The 27,272-nt window shown below is 43.9% G+C and overlaps 2 protein-coding genes across 2 annotated transcripts in view; one reads left to right on the top strand and one right to left on the bottom strand.

Annotated features, from left to right (window-relative positions):
- The first annotated feature begins 25 nt into the window (after positions 1-25).
- Positions 26-27,272, top strand: part of LOC138975765 (mRNA export factor GLE1-like) — a 28,448-nt gene continuing 1,201 nt past the window's right edge. The window contains exons 1-8 of the mRNA XM_070348516.1: positions 26-178; positions 563-846; positions 16,300-16,367; positions 17,294-17,369; positions 17,976-18,073; positions 18,655-18,867; positions 25,490-25,680; positions 26,171-26,405. Coding sequence (XP_070204617.1) covers positions 603-846; positions 16,300-16,367; positions 17,294-17,369; positions 17,976-18,073; positions 18,655-18,867; positions 25,490-25,680; positions 26,171-26,405 — 1,125 coding nt within the window. The 5' untranslated portion in view covers positions 26-178; positions 563-602. The remainder of the gene's footprint in view (positions 179-562; positions 847-16,299; positions 16,368-17,293; positions 17,370-17,975; positions 18,074-18,654; positions 18,868-25,489; positions 25,681-26,170; positions 26,406-27,272) is intronic.
- On the bottom strand, positions 7,968-14,628 carry LOC138976902 (uncharacterized). Its single transcript, XM_070349796.1, has one exon. The coding sequence runs from the start codon at positions 12,399-12,401 to the stop codon at positions 7,968-7,970; it is 4,434 nt and encodes a 1,477-aa protein (XP_070205897.1). The 5' UTR covers positions 12,402-14,628.

Below are 27,272 nucleotides of genomic sequence, written 5' to 3' on the forward strand. Positions count from 1 at the left end.
TCTTATTGACCGGGTCATTAATTCATTGCTTGCTTGTTTTATGTTTCAGTAAGCAAGAGATTCGACATGCTGTGCAGAGGGTGAAGGAATCTCACGAGCAGTGCGTACAGAGACAGGCCGCTCGCCTGAAGGAAGTGGAGCGACTGGCACAACAGCTGAAGGAGGAACAAGCGCAAAGGTAACATTAGGCATACATTTCTTCTCCTTTGGTTGACCATGTCAGCCATTGTAGATCTGTCAAGGCTTTTACCGGAATGGGGGCATCCTTCCACTTGCAACCTTACCAAAAATCAAGAGCTTAGCTATGCGAAAGTGGTAATTTTGTGCTGAATTTATTTCACCTATTGACACTTGTGTTTCTGAGTGACCGTCGCGATATAACCTTCGTGGTTGAAAACGACGTTAAACACCAAATAAAGAAAGAAAGAAAGTTTCTGAGTGAGCGTAGTGGTTATTTCTGGATTTGTTTCCCCTCTCGTTTTTCATTCTTTCCCCTTTTTTTGTTTTTGTTGAATATTTGATTGTTGTGTTCATACATGAATTTGTTTTCTTACTCATCCAGGGAGCATGCGTTAGAGCAGAGACTCAACGAACTTCGCACCATGGCTCACAGTATAGCCAACACCAAAGCCACCTTGATGTCGACGCTGGACTCTTGCCCCCACAAGCAGTATTTGTCAGAGGCGGCGGAGAAGACCAGAATGTTGGTGCGCAAACTGGAAGAGCAGGCGGCAGTTTTGCTAGGGAGTGCAGACCGCAGCGGCCCGCTGGAGGAAATTATGGCCAAGTTGAAGCACTTTCAGCAGCAGAGTCAGAACGCCCTGGACTTTGTGGTCAGTTTGACTGGTGAGAGCTTTGCTTTTTCTTTTCCCTATAATTTAAAAGGACCAGAAAATACCTTTATTTGCGTGTGAACGATGACAGCAAAGTTACAATTGTTTGGGTCTTTTATTTCTGGCTCTCACGCGCAGTCACCACTGTTCTTCTGCTCCTTTTTATTTTAAAAAAAACCCACCCTTGTTGGTGTTTGTGTGTTGTTTTAGTGTGTGTTGAGAAAGTTAAAGTACAGGGAAGTGACTCGGTGATACAGCTGTCCATTTGTACTGTGCAAGTCAATAGCTGTTGCACAGAGTTTTGAATATGTTTTGAACACACTGGTGCACGGAAAGGCGTGAGCTCACACATGCCACATCTTGCATGGAAGTTGGTATTGGAAAAATAGCACTAATACTGAGTTACTGGTGGCTCTTTGATGGCGAACAGCACTTTTCTTGATTGAAGGAATGCTTCTGAGTCTATTTGATAGTAAACACCCTTTTCTTCTTAAAAATGTGGTTCTTTCACATTACATTTTTACATTTAGTCAAGTTTTGACTAAATGTTTTAACATAGAGGGGGGAATCGAGACGAGGGTGGTGGTGTATGTGTGTCTGTCTGTCTGTCTGTCTGTCTGTCTGTGTGTGTGTGTGTGTGTGTAGAGCGATTCAGACTAAACTACTGGACCGATCTTTATGAAATTTGACATGAGAGTTCCTGGGTATGATATCCTCAGACGTTTTTTTCATTTTTTTGATAAATATCTTTGATGACGTCATATCCGGCTTTTCGTGAAAGTTGAGGCGGCACTGTCACGCTCTCATTTTTCAACCAAATTGGTTGAAATTTTGGTCAAGTAATCTCCGACGAAGCCCGGACTTCGGTATTGCATTTCAGCTTGGTGGCTTAAAAATTAATTAATGACTTTGGTCATTAAAAATCTGAAAATTGTAAAAAAAAAGAAATTTTTTATAAAACGATTCAAATTTACGTTCGTCTGATTCTCCATCATTTTCTGATTCCAAAAACATATAAATATGTTATATTTGGATTAAAAACAAGCTCTGAAAATTAAAAATATAAAAATTATAATAATAATAATAATAATAAATGAGCATTTATATAGCGCAACATCATAACTTTACAATTGTGCTCTTTGCGCTTGACACATTTAAAATTAAAACACAGTTATACAAGCATTTACATCTACATTCATAGTCAACAACGCTTAATTAAAAGCATACACCATCACACATACATTACAAAAGATTCTTCCACTAACTAAGTAATAAAAACATGAATAAAATAGGTAGTAAAAAAACCCAAGGAAATACCAGCTGAATACCCTTAATCAAACAGAACATGTTATCAACAATGCTGAAAACAGTCCTAGATGTTTATATGAGCCTTTGCCAAAAGGTGCCATTTCGGACCCATGTATTTTTGGAAAGCAAGTGTAATTAACTGGATTACCCCAACATGTTTACATGTATTGTGCTTTGAAAAAGGGAGTTTGATGAATGCTTTTTTTAATGTTTTGAAGCCTGTTGTTGTTGTGAATGTTAAATAAAAAATAAAATGTTTCAAACATACACCAGAAACGGCCCCAAAAAATTTTGGACATTTTGGTGTCCTCGGGAAATTTTCGATTTTTCATGGTCTGCATCACTTTATCGGTTTTAATCAGCGTATTTCATACAGTCTAAGCATGCAACTCTTAGTAGAATGTGCAACAATCGTAATTAGAACCAGAATTTACCGAAAACCTCGCCCAGTAAATACCCGGTTATTTTCGAAGGCCTCATGTCCGCAGACCAACTTGTTTACAGATTCGATTTTCGCCGGTCTTGGTGCTTTGAATGGCCGCCATTTTGGATGAAAACGATAGTTTCGTGTTCGAGGAAATAAAAGCAGTCTGTTGCATTTGAGTCAGAATTTGCGAAGTTATTGTATCTAGCAGCTAAAAAGAATCGATGGAGTTTAATGTCCGAAAGTAACGTTTGACACATTTTGTTATTTTTGCAATTTTCACAAAGAAGTTTCGCGAGTATTTTATACAAAAGCGTGGAAACCACTAGCTTTGCTTCTTTGGCGTTTCCGGTCACCGATTCGATTGAAATCATGGAGACGACGAGCCGTAAAGTTGAGAAAATATTGTACTGTCTGTTCAGGGTAAGGTGTAGATCTATACGTAACGTTTGACACTTTGTAGATCTAATGTTTGACACTTGCCCATAATTCTTCTCCCGACGAATTGAATTAGCTTATATTATCCCATGACCTGCCTCTTTATCTCTGTTAGCTGAGGAGGTGATTATTCTGAATATTCCATCACAACCATATGGATATCCTATGGATATCCCATCACAACCGAGTTTCGATCTCAACTGTCATTGGTCATTGTCTTTGATTTCAGAGTACAATTGAATAATTTATGGAGGTCATCTGCATATTCAGAGTTTACAGATGGACTACTTTTTATATTTAGTCAAGTTTTGACTAAATATTTTAACATCGAGGGGGAATCGAAACGAGGGTCGTGGTGTATGTGCGTGTGTGTGTGTGTCTGTGTGTGTGTGTGTGTGTGTAGAGCGATTCAGACTAAACTACTGGACCGATCTTTATGAAATTTGACATGAGAGTTCCTGGGTATGAAATCCCCGAACGTTTTTTTCATTTTTTTGATAAATGTCTTTGATGACGTCATATCCGGCTTTTCGTGAAAGTTGAGGCGGCACTGTCACGCCCTCATTTTTCAACCAAATTGGTTGAAATTTTGGTCAAGTAATCTTCGACGAAGCCCGGACTTTGGTATTGCATTTCAGCTTGGTGGCTTAAAAATTAATTATTGACTTTGGTCATTAAAAATCTGAAAATTGTAAAAAAAAAATAAAAATTTATAAAACGATCCAAATTTACGTTTATCTTATTCTCCATCATTTGCTGATTCCAAAAACATATAAATATGTTATATTCGGATTAAAAACAAGCTCTGAAAATTAAATATATAAAAATTATTATCAAAATTAAATTGTCCAAATCAATTTAAAAACACTTTCATCTTATTCCTTGTCGGTTCCTGATTCCAAAAACATATACATATGATATGTTTGGATTAAAAACACGCTCAGAAAGTTAAAACAAAGAGAGGTACAGAAAAGCGTGCTATCCTTCTTAGCGCAACTACTACCCCGCTCTTCTTGTCAATTTCACTGCCTTTGCCATGAGCGGTGGACTGACGATGCTACGAGTATACGGTCTTGCTGAAAAATGGCAAATGTTGCGTTCAGTTTCATTCTGTGAGTTCGACAGCTACTTGACTAAATATTGTATTTTCGCCTTACGCGACTTGTTACAATTAGTCAAGTTTTGACTAAATGTTTTAACGTATAGGGGGGAATCGAGACGAGGGTCGTGGTGTGTGCGTGTGTGTGTGTGTGTGTGTGTGTGTGTGTGTAGAGCGATTCAGACTAAACTACTGGACCGATCTTTATGAAATTTGACTTGATAGTTCCTGGGTATGATATCCCCAGACTTTTTTTCTTCATTTTTTCTTATAAATGTCTTTGATGACGTCATATCCGGCTTTTCGTGAAAGTTGAGGCGGCACTGTCACGCTCTCATTTTTCAACCAAATTGGTTGAAATTTTGGTCAAGTAATATTCGACGAAGCCCGGACTTCGGTATTGCATTTCAGCGTGGTGGCTTAAAAATTAATTTATGACTTTGGTCATTAAAACTCTGAAAATTGTAAAAAAAAAAAAGTTTTTATAAAACGATACACATTTACGTTCATCTTATTCTCCATTATTTTCTGATTCCAAAAACATATAAATATGTTATATTTGGATTAAAAACAAGCTCAGAAAATTAAAAATATAAAAATTATTATTAAAATTAAATTTTCGAAATCAATTTAAAAACACTTTCATCTTATTCCTTGTCGGTTCCTGAAGAGAGAGAGAGAGAGAGAGAGAGAGAGAGAGAGAGAGAGAGAGAGAGAGAGAGAGAGAGAGAGAGAGAGAGAGAGAGAGAGAAAGAGAGAGAGAAAGAGAGAGACAGAGAGAGAGAAAGAGAGAGACAGAGAGAGAGAGAGAGTGAGAGAGAGAAAGAGAGAGAGAGAGAGAATGAGAGAGAGAGAGAGAGTTTGTTTGTTTGTTTGTTTGCTTAACGCCCAGCCGACCACGAAGGGCGGCCACACACACACACACACACACACACACACACACACACACACACACACACACACACACACACAAAACCCGACCGACTGAATATGTAAGTGATCCACGTGTGAAAACCAAAACATAACAGCGCGATGACAGCCAACATTTCTATCCCCGACTGACAAACAGTAACACTGCATGCAAACTGACTTGGGTCAACGATCAAACCAGCACGGCCCGAACTGAATTTGTTGCGCTGCCATTATCGTGCGCAATTCTGGTAAAAATATAAACCCGGTATGCCGAATTGAGTATAACGAAAGTCGATGTCATATACATGATACACAAGGATATTTTAAAATGACTTTCAAAATGTAAAAGCAGATAGCAGACCTTTTTATAAGCAATTTGAATGACTGAATGTCTACATACAAGTCGAATGACGCCGTCCATTATGCTGACAAATGGGAACTAGCTATGCGCATGAATTCATTGACATGAATTTCGACTGCGGAGGCTTTTGGCAAGCTGAAAACAGGCACGGGCAGGTTTTAGTGGAAAAAGTAAGTGTTTTTAATGAAAACGTCGGAGTAATGGGATAAATAGCTTACACACTCCGAGTTCTGATTATCTTGCATATTGTGTAACCTATATACAACTGCTTGCTACTTTTGGAGGCAAATTTGATTGAAGAAAAATTCGATCCTCTGTTTTTGTTAATATCCGTGTTACGATTCAGGAGGATACGTTCATATCCGTGCAACGATTTAGGAGGAGACATTTATGTCCTTGTAAATATTGTAGCCAAAGCTGAAAAAATGCTTTTGGGTTAGCAGGGGGAAGGAATATTTTCATGAGATTGTTTTAACACCACCCCCCCCCCCTCCCCAACATAAAAAAAAAATCAAAGTTTTTTTTTTTTAAATTTGGATTTTGCTAGGATTTTACGTACAACTAATTAAAAAAATTCGATTTGATTGAGAACCTTGTTCCAGATGTACATAGACATTAGGTTAAAACTGTATTCTAAATGTCTGTTTGAATATTGTAGTTATTTTTGACATTTTCATTGATTTCATGTCCACTGACTCCATGTAACACGTGACAGGTAGAACGCAGATTTGACCTGTTTTGAACATGATGTTACTTTTTTTGTGGTGCTTTGATGTTCCATAATTACCTAATCTTCAAAATATGAATGTATCCTAAAGGTCTATTTAATATCACAGTTGTCATTTATAACATTTTGAATAATTTCATGTCCACTCACACAGTGTAACATGTGACACGTAGAATGCTGTTATGACTTGCTTTTAACATGTTTTGATATTGTTTCTGTTTTCATATTCCATAAATAACCTAATCTTTAGATTGTAAATGAAAAGTTAGTGTATGTATAACATTCTGGTTGTTATTTCAAATATTATGAATATTTTCATGTCCATCAATATTTTTGTAACACGTGACACCTACAACAACATGTTTGTCACAATCCGATGGAAGGATTTTCACGTGTCCGGCTCTTTCAAGATTGAATCTCGAATTTTGTTGATGTTGTCTAGGGTATGATTATTTGGCGGCTGTTCGCTTTTATAGTTAGTGATATGCGTGGTTCTTTTTAACTTAATTGAACGATAGACAGACTCAAATGTATCGACAGAAAGAATAAACACTGGAAGCAACTGGACGAACACAACTACAATGAGTGAAAACGGCTTTAATTTTGGTTACTCATCTTCATGCATCGACGTACTCGGCACTACAGGTCAAGGATCAGGTGTGAGAGGTTTGATCTTGCCGAATGAGCGACTGTAAAGCTCACGGAGTGTTTATACACGGCGTCGGTGATGAAGATGATGTCTTTAAAGTTTAATGTCTTGACGATGAGTTCAACGGTGATGATGATGTCCTTGATGTCTTGATGATATGACGAACGATGTTGAGGATGCCCTTGACGTCTTCGACGATGAAGTGAATGACGATGATGATGCCCTGGATATCTCGGCGATGGAGTGAACGGTGATATCAGTTCTTTAACACGGTTCCATCTCTCTCTCAGTTGGCGTCCGATTCATCTCCAGCTTGCATCTACACGAGCGTCTAACCAGCATCTAAACAGCATCTAAACAGCATCTAAACCTGTCGATCAAAGTGAAAACAACATGTTATCATCAGCTTTATGAGCCTAACATCTATCTAATCATTCTGACCGTTACTTACAAACAATGGAATTTTGGATTTCGTCCAACTGCTTCGCCTTTGAAACACACAAAACAGATGAACGTAGGGATGAAAATGTGCCGCTCTACTTCTGAAATGAAGAACGATATTATTACTTCCCTTTTTCCTACTTTAGCAGTTTCTTACCTGCATAATTCAGGTTTGTGATGAAATATAACTCCCGAGAAAAAAAACTTGAATTGTTCTCCAAAATGGAACGAGAATCAACTGATCTTGGTGAATGGACTCAAAGTAAAACTCTACGCTACGAATATAGGCCTTCGCACGTGTCTCAAAACAATTGAATAAAACAACTCTTCCATACATCTTTTAACGCGAAGTACAAAAGACAAATATCTCAAGTCTTTATTGATAGAAATCATCGTATGAATTTGCAAATCTAATAATCTTTCATACGGTGTAGGCGTAGAGATCTATCATAACCATTTCCAACCTCGTGTTTTCCTCTGTGTCATTCTTCCTTTTTGACGTCACGCTTTTGACGTCATCTCTCTTTACGGCGTTCCGTCTCGCAAGGAAATGACTTAAGGGTGTCACCCATGGAATAAAATCCAATGTTACTATAATGCGTAACACACGCCCTTGGAAAGGAAGATTTTATATAATCTATGAACATGCATAATAGTTACATTAATACTATATGTGTATAACATTCTACTAATTGTTTCCGTGGATCTATGATCAGAATTCCCTTCACAATCAGGTAGTATCTCTGAGTTGTGACGACCATTGCCATGGTCTCCCTCAGTTCATGGTAGCACGGCTGAGGTAGTCTGCTCCAATGTTGTCTTTGCCGGGAATGATCTTCACGGTGAAGACGTACGGTTGAAGTTGCAGTGCCCAGCGCATCAGTCTGGCATTGGTTGGTTTCATCCGCTGTAGATACTGAAGAGGTTGATGGTCCGTCTCCAGTATGAAATGTCTTCCGTAGAGATAACGCTCAAATTTCTGGATTCCCCAGACGGTCGCTAAGCATTCTTTCTCTACGGTGGCATATTTCTGTTCTGTCTCTGACAGCTTCTTGCTGGCATACGCGATCGGCTGCAGACCTTCTCCCTTGTCTTGAAGTAGAACAGCTCCCATTCCTTTGTCTGAAGCATCAGTTCTGAGGATGTATGGGAGTGTATGGTCTGGCATCTGGATGATCGGTTGTTCAGCTAGCTTGGCTTTCAGTGTGTCGAACGCCACCTGACAGGCAGGAGTCCACTTGACCTTTTCCGGTTCTTGCTTTTTGGTCTTGTCTGTCAGTGGTGCTGCGATCGAGGAATACGCCGGGACGTAAATCCTATAAAAACCGGTCAGACCTAAAAAAGCTCTCAGTTCCTTCTTGGTGGTAGGAGGTTGAGCCTTTTGTATCTTGTCGACCTTGTCGTCGACAGGCCATCTCTTCCCTCTTCCGATCTCATGTCCCAGATACTGCAGTTGTTCATATCCGAAGTAGCACTTGGAGGGTTTCGCTGCAAGGTTGGCGTCTTTCAGGGCTTTCAGGACGGCCTTGATCGCTTCAATGTGTTGTTCCCATGTTGCAGTTGCGATCAGGATGTCATCCATGAAATGGTAGACGTCTTTGCGATTGAGAGGACCCAGGAGCTTCCGCATCATCCGATTGAAAACGCTGCCCGCGGTCTTCAATCCAAATGGCATGTTGATCCACCTCATTTGCCCTAATGAGGTCGTAAACGCTGTCTTGTCTCGGTCTTCCTCTTTGATGGGAATCGCCCAATATCCTTTGGTCAAGTCCAACTTGCTGAAGTATCGTGCATCGGCGAGTTCAGAGAATAGATGTTCCACATCTGTGATTGGTTCAGCGTCGTTCTCGATGACTTTATTTGCTTCTCTGAAATCATTGCAGAAACGCACTGCTTTCCCCTGTGCTTTCTTCACGATCACTATCGGAGCGTTGTAGGGTGAAGTGGCTGGTTCGATAACCTTCAAATCCAACATCTCCTTCACTTCACGTTCCACCACGTCCACTAACGCATGAGGTATGGGTCGTGGTTTCACGTACACAGGTCGATCGTCAGTCATCTTGATGTTGCAGATTTCTAGAGTCGTAGCTTTTGGTACATCAGTCAACGATGCGCTGAATTCTGTACATGCGTCTCTGACTTCACGTTGTTGTCTTGCCGTCAATGTGTCAGCTACATGTACATCTTTCTCATTCTCGGTACGTTTTGTAGACGGAATGAGTATGCTGGGATCAGGTCCCATGTTGGCGAATATTTCGTCATCTTGTTCTTCCAGATCTTCGACGACTATCGCGCTCTGTTCCACCACTTCTTCTGGAAGTTTCTCTGGTTCCGCGATCATTTCTCGTTCATGGTACTCTCGCAAAAGGTTGATGTGATAGACACGAGTTTGGCGACCCACTTTGATCTTGTAATCAAATGAGTTGATCTGCTCCTCGATCACGTATGGTCCCTTCCATGCAAGTTCTAGCTTGTTGTGTTTCGTTGGCAGTAGAAGCAAAACTCTGGTGCCGACAATGAGTTCTCTCTTCTTCGTCTTCTTGTCGTAGAAGTGAGCTTGTCGTATTGCTGACTTGGCGAGATGGTCGCGGGCGATCTTGCACGTTTCTTCAATGCGATTTCGCAGATCAATAACATGTTCAGCCGTCGTGCGTATCTCGTCGTTGCTTTCTTCTTCCGTCCACAGTTGACGCAATACTTGCATTGGTCCACGCACTGTCCGCCCATACAGAAGTTCGAAAGGAGAAAATCCAAGTGAATCTTGGGGAACTTCTCGGTATGCGAACAGTAGTGCTGGCAAGTACTGGTCCCACTTGGTCGGTTGTTCAAAAGTCATCTTCTTGAGCATCGCTTTCAAAGTTCCATTGAAACGTTCTACAACACCATTGCATTGAGGATGCCAAGGTGAAGTTGTCAATCCCTTGATTGCGAGCAGTTGGTTGACTTGAGTCATCAACTCGCTGGTGAACTGCGTTCCGTTGTCGGTCAATACTTCTTCTGGAAGTCCCAATCTTGTCCAGAATGTCCATAGCGCGTCAGCCACGGTTTCTGCCTTTATGTCTTTGAGAGCAACAGCTTCAGGATATCTGGTCGCGAAATCCACCATCACTAGGATATACTGCTTCTTTGTCTCAGACATGGGTTTGATTGGTCCTACTATGTCAACGGCTACACGCTTGAACGGAGTTTCAATCAGAGGCATCTTTCCCAGAGGTACCTTCCTCGTCCGTCCTTTTGGCATAGTACGTTGGCACACGTCACAAGAACTGCAGTAGCGTTTGATGTCACCCACGATCCCCGGCCAAAAAAATTCTTGCCAAATCCGTTCTCTTGATTTCTTCTGTCCGAGATGGCCCGACATCGCCGTATCGTGTCCGGTGGACAATACCTTCGCTCGCATCTTGTGAGGTACTACTACTTGTCGGTGGTCCTTTCCTTGCTTGTCACTGTATTGGCGATATAACACGTCCTTGTCATAGATGAACTGAACTCGCCCTCGAGTTACATTCGTTCGTGCCAACACATGTAATTTCTCAAGGCTTTTGTCGTCTTGCTGTTCTCTCTTTAGATCAGCAACGGTGAAGATCTTTCCTTCCATAGGAAAACTGGGAATTGACGCATTCCCCTCCTCTTCACGTTTTTCTTGTCCTCGGGTAACGGCTGTTGCAGTGGTTTCAGGGATTACGGTCTCACGGACTGGATATACAGGTGTCTCGATTTTCTCCGATCCTACACCCATCGAGTTTCCAATCAACACAGGATGGACAGGATTCTCCATGACGCTAACTTCGGTTTCTCCCACGAAGTACGGCGTGTCCATGTAAACGTGTGCGACCGATAGTTTCTCTTTCACTGATTTCTTCGCCAAAGACGTTTCTTTTGTGCGCGTAGTAATCTTGCTAGCTGGTACTAGTTTGGAATCAACAATCGTAGAGGTGCTTCCGGTGTCGCGGAAAGCAGTGACTACCTGGCCTTCAACTACGATTTGGGACAGTTTGGTGAATTTCTTGTGAACACATTTGTCGCACAGTTGATCATGTGTCGCATTCCCCTCGACGTCATTCTCGTCTTGAAATGCGGCACTGGCTGATTCATCTTTCGGAGGCTGGCGACAATCCTTCTTGAAATGGCCCAATTTTCCACATCTGAAACATTTGACGCTGGTTCTGCTTTTATTTCCTTCGTCCTTGTCCTTGTTTGTGGAATTCGTCCCGTGTGCTGCCTTGTGTCCTCTCTCTTCAGGTTTCTTCCCATGTCTACGGCTTTCTTTGGGTCGGTTTTCTTCGTAGAGAGTTACGGTGTCGATCACGTCATCAATGTTGTTTGGTTTTCTATCCTTCACGTACGTGACGAGTTCAGTAGGCATACTTTCATACACTTGTTCCGTCAGTATGAGGTCTTTGAAATCATCGAAACTTTCTCCGATATTGGACATTTCAACCCAGCGATCGAGGAACAAGGAAATCTGAGTAATGAACTCTTTGTACGAGTCAGCGTTTTCTTTCCGTGTGTTTCTGAATCTTTGTCTGTATGTTTCCGCAGTAATCTGAAATCTTTCCAGCAAAGTCTTTCTGAGCAAGGCGTAGTCGCGTGCATCAGCGACTTTCATCTTGGTGTAAGCAGTGCGTGCTTTACCTTTTAGCAGTGCGGACAAACGTACAGACCAAGTGTTAGGGTCCCAGTGTGATGCTTCAGCATGACGTTCAAATTGTAGAAGAAACGCTTCTACATCGTCTTTGTCTTCGAGGAATGGTAACTTCGGTTGGTAGTTATCGGTATCGCGAGGTCTATGATTTCTGTGATTGTTATTGTTCTGATTTCCTTCTTCTTCATCGCCTCCGCGATCGCGTGAGTTTGTTGCGCGAGCTAATTCGACCTGAATCCTCAACTCCTCGAGTCGAGTTTGTTGCTCGCGTTCTTCTCTTTCACGTTCAACACGGTCGGCACGTTCACGTTCACGTTCAGCGTCGGCGCGTTCACGTTCACGTTCAGCGTCGGCGCGTTCACGTTCACGTTCAGTGTCGGCACGTTCACGTTCAGCAATTTCCGCACGTTCAGCACGTTCACGTGCACGTTCCGCACGCTCACCATTCTCACGCTCACATTCCAGAACAAAATCACGCAACTCAGATCCCTCCAAACCAAGTAACTTCCCTTTATCCATCAAAATCCTCGTCGCTTCCAGGGCTGCATCCACTGAAGTAGCCATCTTACCTGTCTGGCTTTCTACGTCAGTCTCACCACACGCCTTCACTCCAAATTTGAGGACGTGCGAAGTTTCTATATCGGGTACTGTGAATGGAATTTATCTCATCACAGACTATCTCGAACCTACTTCGCATTTATGGAAAAAATCAGTTATTACAAACTGTAACTGAACAATGTTACTGTCAACTCGTAAACATTCGTTCTGTGACCTAGAGTGGTCAATACAACTGCGGCTCGACTCCCAGTATTATCACTCTAGTCTATCACCATACGTAATCCAACGTATATAAAGATCCCACGGTTTCTATCCAGAAAATTTCTTAGAACTAATTGAAGTAGCTAATTTCAACACTAAGAAAGTATCCGTGATCTTCAATATTATGAATAGTTTATTAGCTAGATACTCAGACTCTGTCCATTGAATCTGTCACCACAAATAGTCAAATGACTTTTCCCATGTGCGTGAACGTAAATAAACTAGTTCAAAATGTTTTTGCGAAATATCTCCATTTCGACTTCCTTTTTGTTTCGTTGGTTCTACTTAGAAAGGAATTTGAGCCGTTCCCCAACAGAATGTTGCCAACTAATCCTACCTGCTAGAACTAGATCTACAGATAGATGAAAGTGATCTAACTTTCACTTCCCAGTTTTGTTTTGTTTTCCTCGAGAGTTACATTTTGTTTTTACCTTCAGTAAGGTTGTGTTACTTAGTTTACCTTCATTAAGGATGTGATCTACAGTGAGTTTTTACCCATACTACACTATAGTTTTCCTTTAAATAAATACACAAATAAACATATACTAATTACTTAACTAATGAATGATCAATGAATACACACAAACCACACAAGACAATTTCTTCACATGTATCTAAACGAAATAGCCTATCCCGGACGAGGCAACCAATATGTCACAATCCGATGGAAGGATTTTCACGTGTCCGGCTCTTTCAAGATTGAATCTCGAATTTTGTTGATGTTGTCTAGGGTATGATTATTTGGCGGCTGTTCGCTTTTATAGTTAGTGATATGCGTGGTTCTTTTTAACTTAATTGAACGATAGACAGACTCAAATGTATCGACAGAAAGAATAAACACTGGAAGCAACTGGACGAACACAACTACAATGAGTGAAAACGGCTTTAATTTTGGTTACTCATCTTCATGCATCGACGTACTCGGCACTACAGGTCAAGGATCAGGTGTGAGAGGTTTGATCTTGCCGAATGAGCGACTGTAAAGCTCACGGAGTGTTTATACACGGCGTCGGTGATGAAGATGATGTCTTTAAAGTTTAATGTCTTGACGATGAGTTCAACGGTGATGATGATGTCCTTGATGTCTTGATGATATGACGAACGATGTTGAGGATGCCCTTGACGTCTTCGACGATGAAGTGAATGACGATGATGATGCCCTGGATATCTCGGCGATGGAGTGAACGGTGATATCAGTTCTTTAACACGGTTCCATCTCTCTCTCAGTTGGCGTCCGATTCATCTCCAGCTTGCATCTACACGAGCGTCTAACCAGCATCTAAACAGCATCTAAACAGCATCTAAACCTGTCGATCAAAGTGAAAACAACATGTTATCATCAGCTTTATGAGCCTAACATCTATCTAATCATTCTGACCGTTACTTACAAACAATGGAATTTTGGATTTCGTCCAACTGCTTCGCCTTTGAAACACACAAAACAGATGAACGTAGGGATGAAAATGTGCCGCTCTACTTCTGAAATGAAGAACGATATTATTACTTCCCTTTTTCCTACTTTAGCAGTTTCTTACCTGCATAATTCAGGTTTGTGATGAAATATAACTCCCGAGAAAAAAAACTTGAATTGTTCTCCAAAATGGAACGAGAATCAACTGATCTTGGTGAATGGACTCAAAGTAAAACTCTACGCTACGAATATAGGCCTTCGCACGTGTCTCAAAACAATTGAATAAAACAACTCTTCCATACATCTTTTAACGCGAAGTACAAAAGACAAATATCTCAAGTCTTTATTGATAGAAATCATCGTATGAATTTGCAAATCTAATGATCTTTCATACGGTGTAGGCGTAGAGATCTATCATAACCATTTCCAACCTCGTGTTTTCCTCTGTGTCATTCTTCCTTTTTGACGTCACGCTTTTGACGTCATCTCTCTTTACGGCGTTCCGTCTCGCAAGGAAATGACTTAAGGGTGTCACCCATGGAATAAAATCCAATGTTACTATAATGCGTAACAATGTTTAACTAGTTTGAGCAAACTGTAACAACTTTTAGGGATATTTTTAACATGTGTCAGTGTTTCTGTTGAAGTGTTATATTTTATTTTAGGGTTTATACTTCTTGTGGTTACTTAGCAGAAAGTATCAGTTTTGACTTTTATGATGTTTGAGCGTTTTGCGACATTACGTGACACTGCATTCAAGATTTGGCTCCAAATGTACTTTTAAAGACTGATAATGCTTCTGCAGGGTCTGTTTACTAGAAATAAATCATTACCAGTTGTATGAAATGATATTAATGGCTTCTGTGGTCAGTTTTGTTGCACATGTGGCTTTTCTCAAAATTGGCGTTTTATGGCATATTATCAAACCGTACACATTTCCCAAATGCACAAACCATTCTTTTATTACACAAATGTGTTCATCAAAGACTAATGTATCACTTAAAACACCAAAAAAAATCAACTGAAAAGGTTTAGTTTGTCACAAATGTCCAAGCACCCCCCCAGCACCTTTTGGCAAAGCCTCATATACATTATCACTAAAACAACAAATACACTACATGTAGCCTACTGATGGACTGAGAAAACAAAATCAGGGGTTGTATTTCTTGAAGAGGTGCGTTTTAAGTGCTCGTTTGAATGCTTGGGGTGACTGAGAGTGGCGGATGTGAAAGGGGAGAGAATTCCATTGTGTGGGTGCGCAGAAAGTAAAAGTGCGTTGTCCGTATGTTTTGGTTTTGGTGTGTGGAATGGTAAGGATGCGACAGTCAGAAGAGGCACGGAGTTGTCTTGCTGGAGAATAGACGGTGAGGAGTTCAGAGAAGTAAGCAGGAGACGAGCCAGAAAAGAAGTTAAAGCAGAGGGTGGACAGTTTGTAGTCAATGCGGGCTTGAATAGGTAACCAGTGCAGTGTGTGAAGAAGTGGTGTTGCGTGATCTCGTTTTCGTGCTTTGAGAATGAGGCGTGCTGCCGAGTTTTGGACTTTTTGTAGTTTATGCAGGAGGTACAGAGGACAGCCAGAGAGAAGAGAGTTGCAGTAGTCAAGTTTAGAAAGAACAAAGGCACAGACAAGAGTGTTAGTTGTTTGAGAGGAGAGTGTGTGGCGAATGGTGCTGATCTTACGAAGCTCAAAATAAGCTGCTCTACAGACTAAAGATATATGTTTGTTAAGGGTCATGTCAGATGAAAGGGTGAATCCAAGGTTTCTAGTTGATGGTGAGAAAAGAATGTCGGTATTGCCTATTTGAACAGAAACAGAAATTTTCGAAATCGATTTAAAAACACTTTCATCTTATTCCTTGTCGGTTCCTGATTCCAAAAACATATATATAGATATGATATGTTTGGATTGAAAACACGCTCAGAAAGTTAAAACGAAGAGAGGTACAGAAAAGCGTGCTATCCTTCTCAGCGCAACTACTACCCCGCTCTTCTTGTCAATTTCACTGCCTTTGCCATGAGCGGTGGACTGACGATGCTACGAGTATACGGTCTTGCTGCGTTGCATTGCGTTCAGTTTCATTCTGTGAGTTCGACAGCTACTTGACTAAATGTTGTATTTTCGCCTTACGCGACTTGTTTTTTAATCATTTTCCTTTGCATTTGGCTAGCAGACACAGAAATGATGTGTACCTGTTAAGGCCCTTCTTATATTTCCCTTCTTCTCCTTTACAGCGGAGGCAGAGAAGAAAGCCAAGGAGGAGCAACAGAGACAGCAAACCGCTCCTGCACCACAACCACAGGTACGTTTCTTCTTCTGCGTTCATGGGCTGAAACTCGCACGTACTCTCGTGTTTTTTGCACTAATGGGTTTTTACGTGTATAACTGTTTTTACCCTGCCATTAATGCAGCCATACGCCAATTTTGGGGGGGAACTAGGTATGTTTGAATGTACACCTGCTAGAATCAAAGAAAAGAAAATTAACCTGTCTCCATCAACAAATGTTTCTCCACCCGTTTTGTATTGATTGAGAATTTCACATGTTGAAGAAGAATTGTTCCTGCTAACTTGTCCTTGAATGAAGACAAAGAAGATGTAAGAGAGAGGATGACGATAGCTTCTGTTGGGCTTGGTTGAAGATTGAGACCTCTAAGCATTATCGTCTGTTACCTTCCTATGAAACGGTAACCAAATTACATATATATATAGAATAGACGATTTGTTTCCTTCTGATGAAACGGTTACCAAAATACATATTAGAATCGACAATATTCGGAAATAACTCTTTAGGTCTTTTCATGGGCTATGAAAGAGTTGTATCGCTGGATGATGAGGTACACAATTGCACTGGCCAGTTAATCCAAACGATCGTGGAATCTCAGGAAATACTGATGTCTGATGTGCATGTTTTTTGGAAGAGCACATTGTCACTTATGCAGTGCCCGTTCGATACAGTGCCCGTGCCCGTTCGATACAATGCTTTTTTCTTCCCCAAACATGCAATTTAGAGATTACTGATTTACTGCTGCCATGCTTGGCGTGGCGTCAACTCTTGTCGCATCCCTTCATTATTGCAAGATAGACAAAAGGACAACAGATGTCATTGCTTCTACTTGTTGATGTCGGATTTCTGAAAGTGTGTGTGTGCGACAGTTTCTGATTGCATATTCGTTTGTTCAGAAAAAAATGTTTGACATTGTTTTGGAGCAAAACATTTTGTTTTCCAGGCAGTTCAAGGGCAGCCAACTCCCCAAACAGGACAGACACCTTCATCACAGTCTGTAGCAGCAGCTGCAGGGGAAGGTACGGTTAAATGAGATGATTGCTGTCACCCACAGCATTTTAGTCTTGAGTAGTAGAACTTTCTTGACATAGCGCAGAAGATACTTTGACCTGAAAGAAAATTATTTGTATGTTAGATGTGAATCCTTCACTTGTGTCTTCTTACCCCTCCCCCCCAAAAAGGATCTGTATTCCAGGCAAACTATCTTTGGCGCCTGTGCATGTACCTGGTAAAGTTTCAACATCTTTCTTTCATTCACCTTACATTTTGTGCAGATTATCATGAGAATTTAAATTCCGAAAGTATGTTGATTAAAAGTAAGCAAAGCAGGTCAAAGACCATTGATTTGTGCTTGCATTGAGTATTGTACTTTGTTGGTGAACCAGCCTTCCATGACCTTTATTCCGACCCTTCTTCTTACAGTTTGTTTAAGTCAAGGTTACATTATTGTTCCAAAACACACCCTATTTTCTGGAAAATATTCAATGTGTTGTAAATATTATGTGTGTCCATCTGAACATTGATGGAAAGCCTAGAGGATGTTTTTGTGTAATTCTGAGAGTGAGAAAGAGAAAATTTGGCAGAGGCCACATAAAGGTATCAAATAATGATGTTCTCCATCACAGAGGGGGCGCTGGCAGCAGTGGCCAAGGTGTATACAGACAACGTCAAACTGCTTTCACAGATGGACGCTGCACTTCAGCCCTTCGTGGGAGACCAGCAGGTACTTTTTTTCAATGATAAGCTTGGGTATCCCTGAAATATTTCCATGTGATGAAGGAATTATCCTTGAATTTCTGCCCAAAAAAATCAGGAGACTGAAGTTTCAGCTTTTTACGGCATTTCATTGCTAGTGTGTATAGAGTGATTGGTGGTTACTATTTGCTTTAATTTTTAATGATAATTTTACTTAAATGTTAGTCTTGTAGTACTCAAATGACATATGTTTAACTTCTGTTTCTTTACTCTGACAAGAAATAGTGCTGAATGGACATAACTTCTTCCTTACCAGTTTTATTTGTTGTTGTGAAGAGAACACACTTTTGTCTGTGTGTGATTGACTCAAAAATGAAGCTTTCTAGTGGCCGAAGTTCACAGGGGATGTGATTATGATGAAGCCAGGTCTTGCCAACACAACAAATATCAATAAAATAGATAAGACGGTTGTGGTTCACAGGATTAACAATTTGCAGTTATCAGTACCCTTTGATAAAGAAGTTAAAATAAATCACAATGAGAGAGATCAGACAGTAGTAGTTGTTCATGAGACTAACAGTCTGCAATGATCAGAACCTTTTCGAACAGATGAAGAAGGTGCGCTTCGACCTCCAGCGAGCAGTGAACACGCCGGTGAACGCCATTTCTGCAGTGAACAGCGCTCACCTGCGTGACAAACTGATGCGCCTGCGTTGCCTGCTGAAGGGGGAGATGGTGGAGGTGATTGGGAAACGGGTGAGCGCACAGGCCGTGCCGCAGGGCATCACCTTCTGCAAGAACCTTGTTGCCAAGATGATCGCTGTAAGTGGATTTTGGTTGGATATAAGTGAGTAGTCATTCCAGTGTGATGACAGTTGTGCATGTTGATTTATTGACCGTTTGTGAGCGAGCGTCTGTGAGTGAGCTTTGAGCAGTGTGATATGTATTTTGTCCCAAGGATTCGATGGGCGCAGTGGCATAGTGGATAAGACATCGGCCTCCTAATCGGAAGGTCATGAGTTCAAATCCCGGCCGCAGCCGTTTGGTGGGTTATGGGTAGAGAATTTGTTTATCTCCCAGGTCAACGTATGTGCAGACCTGCTCGTGTCTTCCCTGGGTGTGTACACACAAGCACAAGACCAAGTGCACACAAAAAAGATCCTGTAATCCATGTCAGAGTTCTGTGGGTTGTAGAAACATGAAAATACCCAGCATGCCTCCCCCGGAATCGACGTATGGCTGCCTGAATGGCGGGGTAAAAACGGTCAAACGCGTACAAATCCACTCATGCAAAAACATGAGTGAACATGAGAGTTTCAGCCCATGAACAAAGAAGAAGTCCCATGGAATCCTCCTTACTTTTGCCACAATAAGCTTATATTACTTTTAAAAAGACAGCAGTTGTATATAGTAACTTTTTTGTTTTTACTGTTAGATAAAGAGAAATAAACAAACAGGCTGGCATGTTTTTCTTTGTCGCGTACAGTGATCCGAATTGCTGTGTGGTAGTGTGAACTGCATGTTAAAGAGCATGTATGACGTATGCAAATCAAATGTGTTTATTGACCCTTCTCTGAACGAATCAGGACCAGGCCTTGCATGATAGGATGATTATTTTATTGGTAATGTTTAATTAAATTACATATTATTACCCAACTCACATATAGCAATTAACTCTAGTTCAGTGCTGGTAACGCTGTACGCGTTCCCCTTGGTAACAAGGGAGACCACCCTAAAAAAGAGTGATCCATCCCATAATATCAGACCGATGTCCGGTCCAACATCCGTATGCGTGCGCATACGCCGCCATTTGTATCATTCTCTCTCAGCGGTTCAACTGGGAAGGACGCTTCTGATGTACGCCCCTGCTGTCTGCAGCTTTTCGCCATAGTCCTTGGCTTTGGCATCTCCCCTTGGTCGTCGCCTATCTGTTCACCTTTACCTAGCTGTGTGGTGAGATCTTTCCGTTTTGTTATAACTTTAGCGACGTTTTCGTCGCTCGTTTTGTACTTGTGAAATTTTTCTGAAATTGTTTTTCTTTGAAATTTTTCGTGAGTTATTTTGCTATGGCGGAGGCTGCGCTTGTTGATAGCGTTAAAAGGAAGCCTAGTTCGAGGCAGGTGCCTGACGATTCGCCTCCTAAACGAAGCTCGAGGAGAGAGAAGGGTGCAGGAAAATCCGCGTCTGTTTCTTCCGATTCAACTTCTGTTAAATCTCCCGTGTTAGCAGACGTCAGTTTAACTTCCGGTCAGGCTTGTTTACGTTCTGGCAAGAGTGGTGTTTCGGGCAAAGCTTCTTCTTCTTCTGCTTCTGCTTCTGCTTCAACTTCAGATGGCTGCCCTGGGTTAGCGCCAACTGAAGTTGCGTCTTTATTGTTGACTTTGAGCGCTCAAGTTTCGACACTAACGTCGGAATTATCTTCCACTAGGGAGGAATTACGAGCGCTTCCGTCGGGTGTTTCTGATGTTCTCTCCTTAGCACAGGTACGGCAGTCTCCTGCAGTTCCGGCTTTGACTTCCGCTAAGCCTTCGGCGACTGTGACTCGGGCGGATGTCCATGCTTCGCAGGATGGGGGTACCAAGTTGGTGTCTCTCCTGAATGTGACACCAGTACAAGGTATGTCTACACCGCTTGCCGGTGTGCGAGCTCAGGGGGCTCTCTCGTGCGTTGGAGGCCGTGAGAGTTCTTATGAGCAGCGAAAGGACGAGCGCCTCCGTACGTCTCTTTATGAGAATATCGGGGACCGTTTTAGTCCTCTTCCGCCCGGGGGGCAGGAAGTGGTCGGTTCTGCCGACGATAAACTGTCTGATGTTCTGCCTCCTGGCTCCGAGCTTGATCTCGAGTCGGAGGGTAGGGCGGAAGACGGGGATGCCTCAGTGGTAGAGGATTCCCAACTGAATTTGCCCGTGAAGCTGTCAGCCGCAGTGGCGCTGGCGGCGGAAACGGCGTTCAGATACTTTCCGGAAGGGGTGGTGAAGGACAAGGCTCAGCTTCACCCACCTCGGTCTGCTTTTGACGATTTCCGGAGTGCACAGGAGCAACGGCCTCGCTTCCGCTTCCGGGAATCGTCAACTATTGCCTATGAAATGGCGAACGTCTTGTGTGGTAAACGCAAACCGGCGGTGCCGTTGTTGGTTCAGCACGGCGATGCTCCGGAAGACGTTGTCTCTTGGCTGGCTCAACCTGGGGCTCGAGCAGCTTCCGGTGTTCCGAAGTTCAAGCTCAACCCTTATCCTTTGAGTCTGATTGACACTTTTGCTCTGCCGTCAGGGGCACTTCCGGTGACGCCGGAACTTGCTGCTTTGAGAGAAGATGGGTACAATAGGGATAGAGTTGTCCCATGTACTGACGGTTCTCTCTCAGCCTTGGAGGAAGTTGGAAGGTCTTTGCTGGAGCTCACGTCCTTGTCGGAGTCTCTGCAAAGGTCTTTGTCCAGATCGATTGCCACATCTCTTGATCCTTTTGAATTTCGGTTTGATGCGTCGCCGACAGATGTTTCGACACTGCTGGCTACTCTGGGCAAGGTGACTAGAGAACAGGTTGCTTTGTCTGCCCGGCTGTATACTCACACAGTTCTTTCAAGGAGATCAGCCTTCTTGGCGGGGTCCAGATTTCGGGACACCGCGACTATTGAGAGGCTGAAGGTTTCCCCTTTTGCTGAGGGGTCTCTCTTAGGGCAGGCGTCTTTCGATGCCCTCCAGAAAGAGACGCAGGACGCGCGGGATGTAGCGATCGCGCGTTTGGCTTCACAGGGCTTCCAGAAGCCTCAGGGCAAGTCTCAGACTCAGGCGTTTTCTTCTGCTAAGCCTCAGACGTCTTCGTCAGGTGGTGGAAAGGCCCAGAAGCAGTCTTTCTCCTCCTGGGGTAGGGGGCGCGGAGCTCCATACCCTAAGAGGGGTCAGTCTTTCGAGGGTTCCAGGGGGTCGGGGCGTAAGCCTCACCCCCAATGTAACTTCCCCGAACAACACATCCCGGTGGCCCCCGCGCTAGTTGTAGCGGGCGGCCCGTCCAGGGCCCTTTCTTCCTGGCTGCAACTGGTGGCCAGCAAGTGGGTCACGGGGATAGTGTGTTCGGGGTTCCGGCTTCTCTGATCAGGGCAGAAGGCTCCCCTGGTCAGGATAATCCCGCCCTGCAGGGCGCCAAAGGATTTGGTGGCACGGAACGCGGTCCAGGAGGAGGTCTCGGCTCTGCTGCTCAAGGGAGCTATAGAGGAGGTCTTGGACGCGCGGTCCCCGGGGTTTTACGGCAGACTTTTCGTAGTGCCGAAAGCCTCGGGGGCGTGGAGGCCGGTGTTAGATCTTTCTCCTTTGAACAAGTTTCTGAGAGTAATCAAGTTTACCATGGAAACTCCAACTTCGGTTCGGGAGGCCTTACGGCCGGGAGATTGGGCAACGTCGATCGATCTTACAGACGCTTACTTTCACGTCCTCATACATGTCTCGGACAGGAAGTGGCTTCGCTTCCCTTGGGGCGGCAAAGCTTACCAGTTCAGGGCTCTGCCGTTCGGCCTGTCTTTAGCCCCGTGGATTTTCACGATTGTGGTCAGGCAGCTTTGCGCTCTTGTGAGACAGGAAGGCATCCGTCTCAGAGCATACCTGGACGATTGGTTAATCCTTCACCAGAACAGGGGGCTTTGCGAGGCTCATACGCACAGGGTGCTGAGCCGGGCGGCACAGCTGGGTTTCTCTGTCAACCTGACAAAATCCGAGTTGGAACCATCCCAGACGTTTACTTACCTGGGCATGGAATTCGACACACTTCGGTGGTCTGTCCGTCCGTCTCAAAGGCGGATCGACAAGCTTCAGGGTCTGATTCGGTCTCTCTACGGAGAGAATCACGCCAGTGCAAGGGTTCTGACTTCGGTTCTGGGCCAGATGGAATCCATGGCTTCCCTCATTCCGTTGGGCAGGGTTCACAAGAGGCCTTTTCAGGCCTCCCTGCAGTCAAGGTGGGATCAGACATCCCAGGACTGGAGTGTTCCGATCGCACTGGGAACTTGGTTTCAGCAGACCACAGGTGTTTGGCTTCTTCCGGATTTGTTCCGGGGTGTTCCCATTGTTCGTCCACCGCCGGAGAGAGAGTTGTTTACGGACGCATCTCTGACGGGGTGGGGTGCTCATCTGGACGAGCACATGGTTTCGGGAGTTTGGGATTGCTCTCAGGCCTCCCTACATATCAATGTACTGGAGTTGGAGGCCGTTTCCCTGGCGCTTCTAGCATTCAAGCCTTTCCTGGAGGGCAGTCATGTACGTCTTCACACCGACAACATGTCTGTGGCGTCGTATGTGAACAAGCAGGGGGGGACTCGGTCTCACAGTCTTTCCGACATTGCATGTCGCATTCTCAAGTGGTGTCACGCCCAGCACATTCTGTTGTCAGCAGTGTACTTGAAGGGCAGTCTGAACGTCCTTGCAGACACTTTGAGCAGAGGGGACAGGATTGTTCATTCAGAGTGGACTCTCACACACCAGTCTTTGCAGCGGCTTTGGTCGCAGATCGACAAGCCCAAGATAGATCTCTTTGCGACGAGGTTTTCGGCGAGACTTCCTCTCTTTGTGTCCCCCTTCCCGGATCCTCTGGCCTGGAAGGTGAATGCTCTGGAAGTGGATTGGTCAGATCTTCCGGCGTATGCTTTCCCTCCGTTCTGCCTCTTAGGCAAAGTCCTCAGGAAAGTGGACTTAGAGAAACCAGCGCTGGTTCTGGTCGCTCCTCTGTGGCCAAGCCAGCACTGGTTTCCCGACCTACTGCGTCTAGCAGTTCGGCCCCCGATCCCTCTCGCCCTGAAAAGAGGAGATCTCATGCAGCCTCGGTCAGGCGTCCAGCACGAGAACCCACAGATCCTGGCCCTTCACGCGTGGATTCTGTCCGAAGCGCTTTGCGTAGGGCAGGGGCCTCTTCCCCTACTCTGAGATTCGTTGGACATGCACATAGAAAATCGACTTCTTCGGTTTACTCATCGCACTGGGCCTCTTGGTCTAGGTGGTGCGCGCTTAACGGGGTTAAACCTCTTTCACCTAGGTCTATTCATGTAGCCAACCATCTGTCTTGGTTGGCTGATCAGGGGGCTTCTCCCTCTTCTATTAGGGTCCGGAGGTCGGCGATCTCTTCGACCCTCGCGCAATTTGGCCACAAAATTTCGCTCGGAGGGGTTATCGCTAGTGTTGTTAAGGGGGCTGCCCTTTTAGCAGCTCGTTCAAAATCGCTTCTCCCTGCATGGGATTTGTTCCTGGTCTTACGTTTCTTAGCCTCGGATGAGTTCGAGCCTCTTTTGTCAGCCAGTTTGGCCGATTTGACGCGTAAGACTGTGTTTTTAACGCTTCTCTCTACTTCGAGGAGAGGTAGTGAGGTGCACTCTTTGTCGGGTTTAGACAAGGATATTGCGTTCGAGAAGGATGGTTCCGTTTCTCTCAAATTTGTTCCCGGCTTTCTCGCGAAAAACCAGAAACCTGGCCAGCTTTCTCCAATCTTGCGCATTCCACCCTTGAGCAAGATTTTGGCTCCTGGAGATCCCGATATTGCAAATTGTCCTGTGAGAGCTCTCCGATGTTACCTGTCTCGAACTCGGCCTGTTAGGTCAGAAAGTCAAAAGCTTCTTTTCATATCTTTAAACACGGCTAGGTGTAAGGATATAGCGAAGGTGACTCTGGCCAAATGGATCTCCACTCTGATCAAACGAGCATATGCCTGGTGGCAAGTGCAGTCGGGTGATATTAGGGCAGTGTTGCCTCTCACCGCGGCTAGAACCCATGAGGCGAGAGCCTGGGCATCCTCAGTGGCAGTTCTTCGGTCCGGCAAGCTAGCCGAGGTACTGGAAGCTGCGTACTGGCGCTCTGAGGACATCTTCGTCAATTTTTACCTCAGAGACGTCGCTTCTGTAAGACAGGATGGAAGCTCCGCGCTGCCTGCCATGGTAGCGGCGGGACAAGTCCTGCATGCCTAGTTTTTGGTAAGTACCCACCACCTATAGTAGCAATCTGCTATATGTGAGTTGGGTAATAATATGTAATTTAATCCAAAATTTTAATAATAAATTTTCATTTAATTAATATACTTACCCAACTCACATCGTTTAAACCCTCCCGCCTCCCCGCTGTGGTGGTATTGGGTTCTAAAAAAGTAGTGAGTTGGGCTTCGTTCGAATGATACAAATGGCGGCGTATGCGCACGCATACGGATGTTGGACCGGACATCGGTCTGATATTATGGGATGGATCACTCTTTTTTAGGGTGGTCTCCCTTGTTACCAAGGGGAGCGCGTACAGCGTTACCAGCACTGAACTAGAGTTAATTGCTATATGTGAGTTGGGTAAGTATATTAATTAAATGAAAATTTATTATTAAAATTTTGGATTTTAACAAAAGAACTGTCTATGCAATGCAGTTTATAAAATGAATCTGCTTCCATCAAACTTTATTAATAATAAACGCCCATCATTGGTTGCAGCGTAAAGCGGACGAACAAGTATCGTCCAGCCATGAGTCAGCGTATGGCGTGGCAGCGGTGGCGGTGGGCTTGTGGTGTGAGTTTCCTGATGTGGGGGAACTGCTGATGGCACACCTGCAGGCCTTGTGTCCCTACGTGGTGCCCTTCTACCCTCCCCGTCTCCCCAACCAGTCCACTGTAGACTACCACAAGTGAGTTGATGTCGGTCATGTTTTGTGGTTCGCCAGTTCGCCAATTTCGAGACTTCCTCCCTTTTAAGACCTGATTTGGAGGTCTTAAAAGGGGTGTTCCACTGTAGTTGAAAGAGGGATGTTGGTTCCAGTTTCCTTTATTCTGTGTTCTTAGTCTGCGTCGGACAGTTGGATTGTAGAAATGCACCACGTGCTGCTTTTCTAGAACGTGGATGTAACTGCTCCCTTCCCACCTTCCTTATATTCATGAGGAAAGGGATCTGTGTTAGTGTTTTGTTGATTTTAGTTACTTTCAAATGTTATTTTTAGGGTTACAGTATAAATTTTGCTTTCTTTAGTTTTGGATATTGTCAGGGAAGAGATTTCAATGTAAGTGCCTGATGTTTTTGTTTTTGTATTGCTTTGTCTGTTTGCTTGTCTGTTGCTGTGGTATGCTTAACCTAAGTTTCTGAACCGTTAATGTTCATCGTACATTATTATACGTTTGCAGAACATTAGGCTACAGAGTAGATGAAGACGGAACCATAGAACAGCAGGACAAGTTCTTGCGGCGCATGTCGGGCCTGATGCGACTCTACGCAGCCATCATGGTGACCTCCCCTCCCCAGGGGGCCCAACTCGCCCACCCCCACGGGCTGGAGCACGCCTGGATCTGGTTGACGCGCATGCTCAACCTTCAACCCAACCCTGACATCACTGCTGCTGCTGTTTATGACATGCTGCAGGTAGGGAGGGGTGCTTTACAGCCTTGGCGTTTTTCTGCTAAAAGAGTTACCGTACTTTCCGGGTGACAAGGCGCTTCGTTATACAAGACGCACCCCCTTCTTTTTAAAAAAAATTGTAATCCAGTCACCCATTGGACGCAGGGGGCCGATAGGGCGCACCAAAATGACCCAGTTTTTGCCATGAGAGGTGGTTCCCCTGTCATATCTGAGAGAGGAAACACTTCCTGCACCGGGGTCAGTGACCGGTCAGTGACCGACTTTAACTGAGTGAAAATATGTGTGCTCTGTGTGTGCGGCCAGATCAAAGGCATTGTGATAGCTGGGTGGCCTTGTTTATAGACACGACCTTCTTCCCAGGGGTCAATGACCCAGTTTTTGCCATGAGAGGTGGTTCCCCTGTCATATCTGAGAGAGGAAACACTTCCTGCACCGGGGTCAGTGACCGGTCAGTGACCAAGTTTAACAGAGTGGAAATCTGTGTGTGCGGCCAGATCAAAGGCAGGGCAGTACCTAGTAGCTGAAACATGCATTATCACAAATTGTTTGACTGGTACTCAAGCGGTCTCTTTGATTTTTTTCGTATTTCATACACGGATTAGGCGCTTTGTTATACAAGACGCAGGGGTCGAACTCGAGGAAAAAAGTCGCGCCTTATGACCCGGAAAGTACGGTAATGCTGATAAGTTAGAATAGACAATTTTCAAACACTCCCGTCGCTAGTGATTGGCCCTTCCAATGTTTTGCAAGTAAAAGTCACTCTCCCACAACACATACAGACACGACTGAGTTATTTTCAGAATTCGCCTACTGAGTATTATTTTCAGTATTTGGGATTCCCTTATTGTTGTATGTCTCTGCCACTTTAAG

This window comes from Littorina saxatilis, linkage group LG9 (genome assembly GCF_037325665.1).
Source record: "Littorina saxatilis isolate snail1 linkage group LG9, US_GU_Lsax_2.0, whole genome shotgun sequence".
NCBI classification, from domain to species: Eukaryota; Metazoa; Mollusca; class Gastropoda; order Littorinimorpha; family Littorinidae; genus Littorina; species Littorina saxatilis.

Excerpts from the sequence above, each read along its gene's own strand:
- LOC138976902 (XM_070349796.1), bottom strand. The coding sequence starts at position 12,401 with ATGGCTACTTCAGTGGATGCAGCCCTGGAAGCGACGAGGATTTTGATG.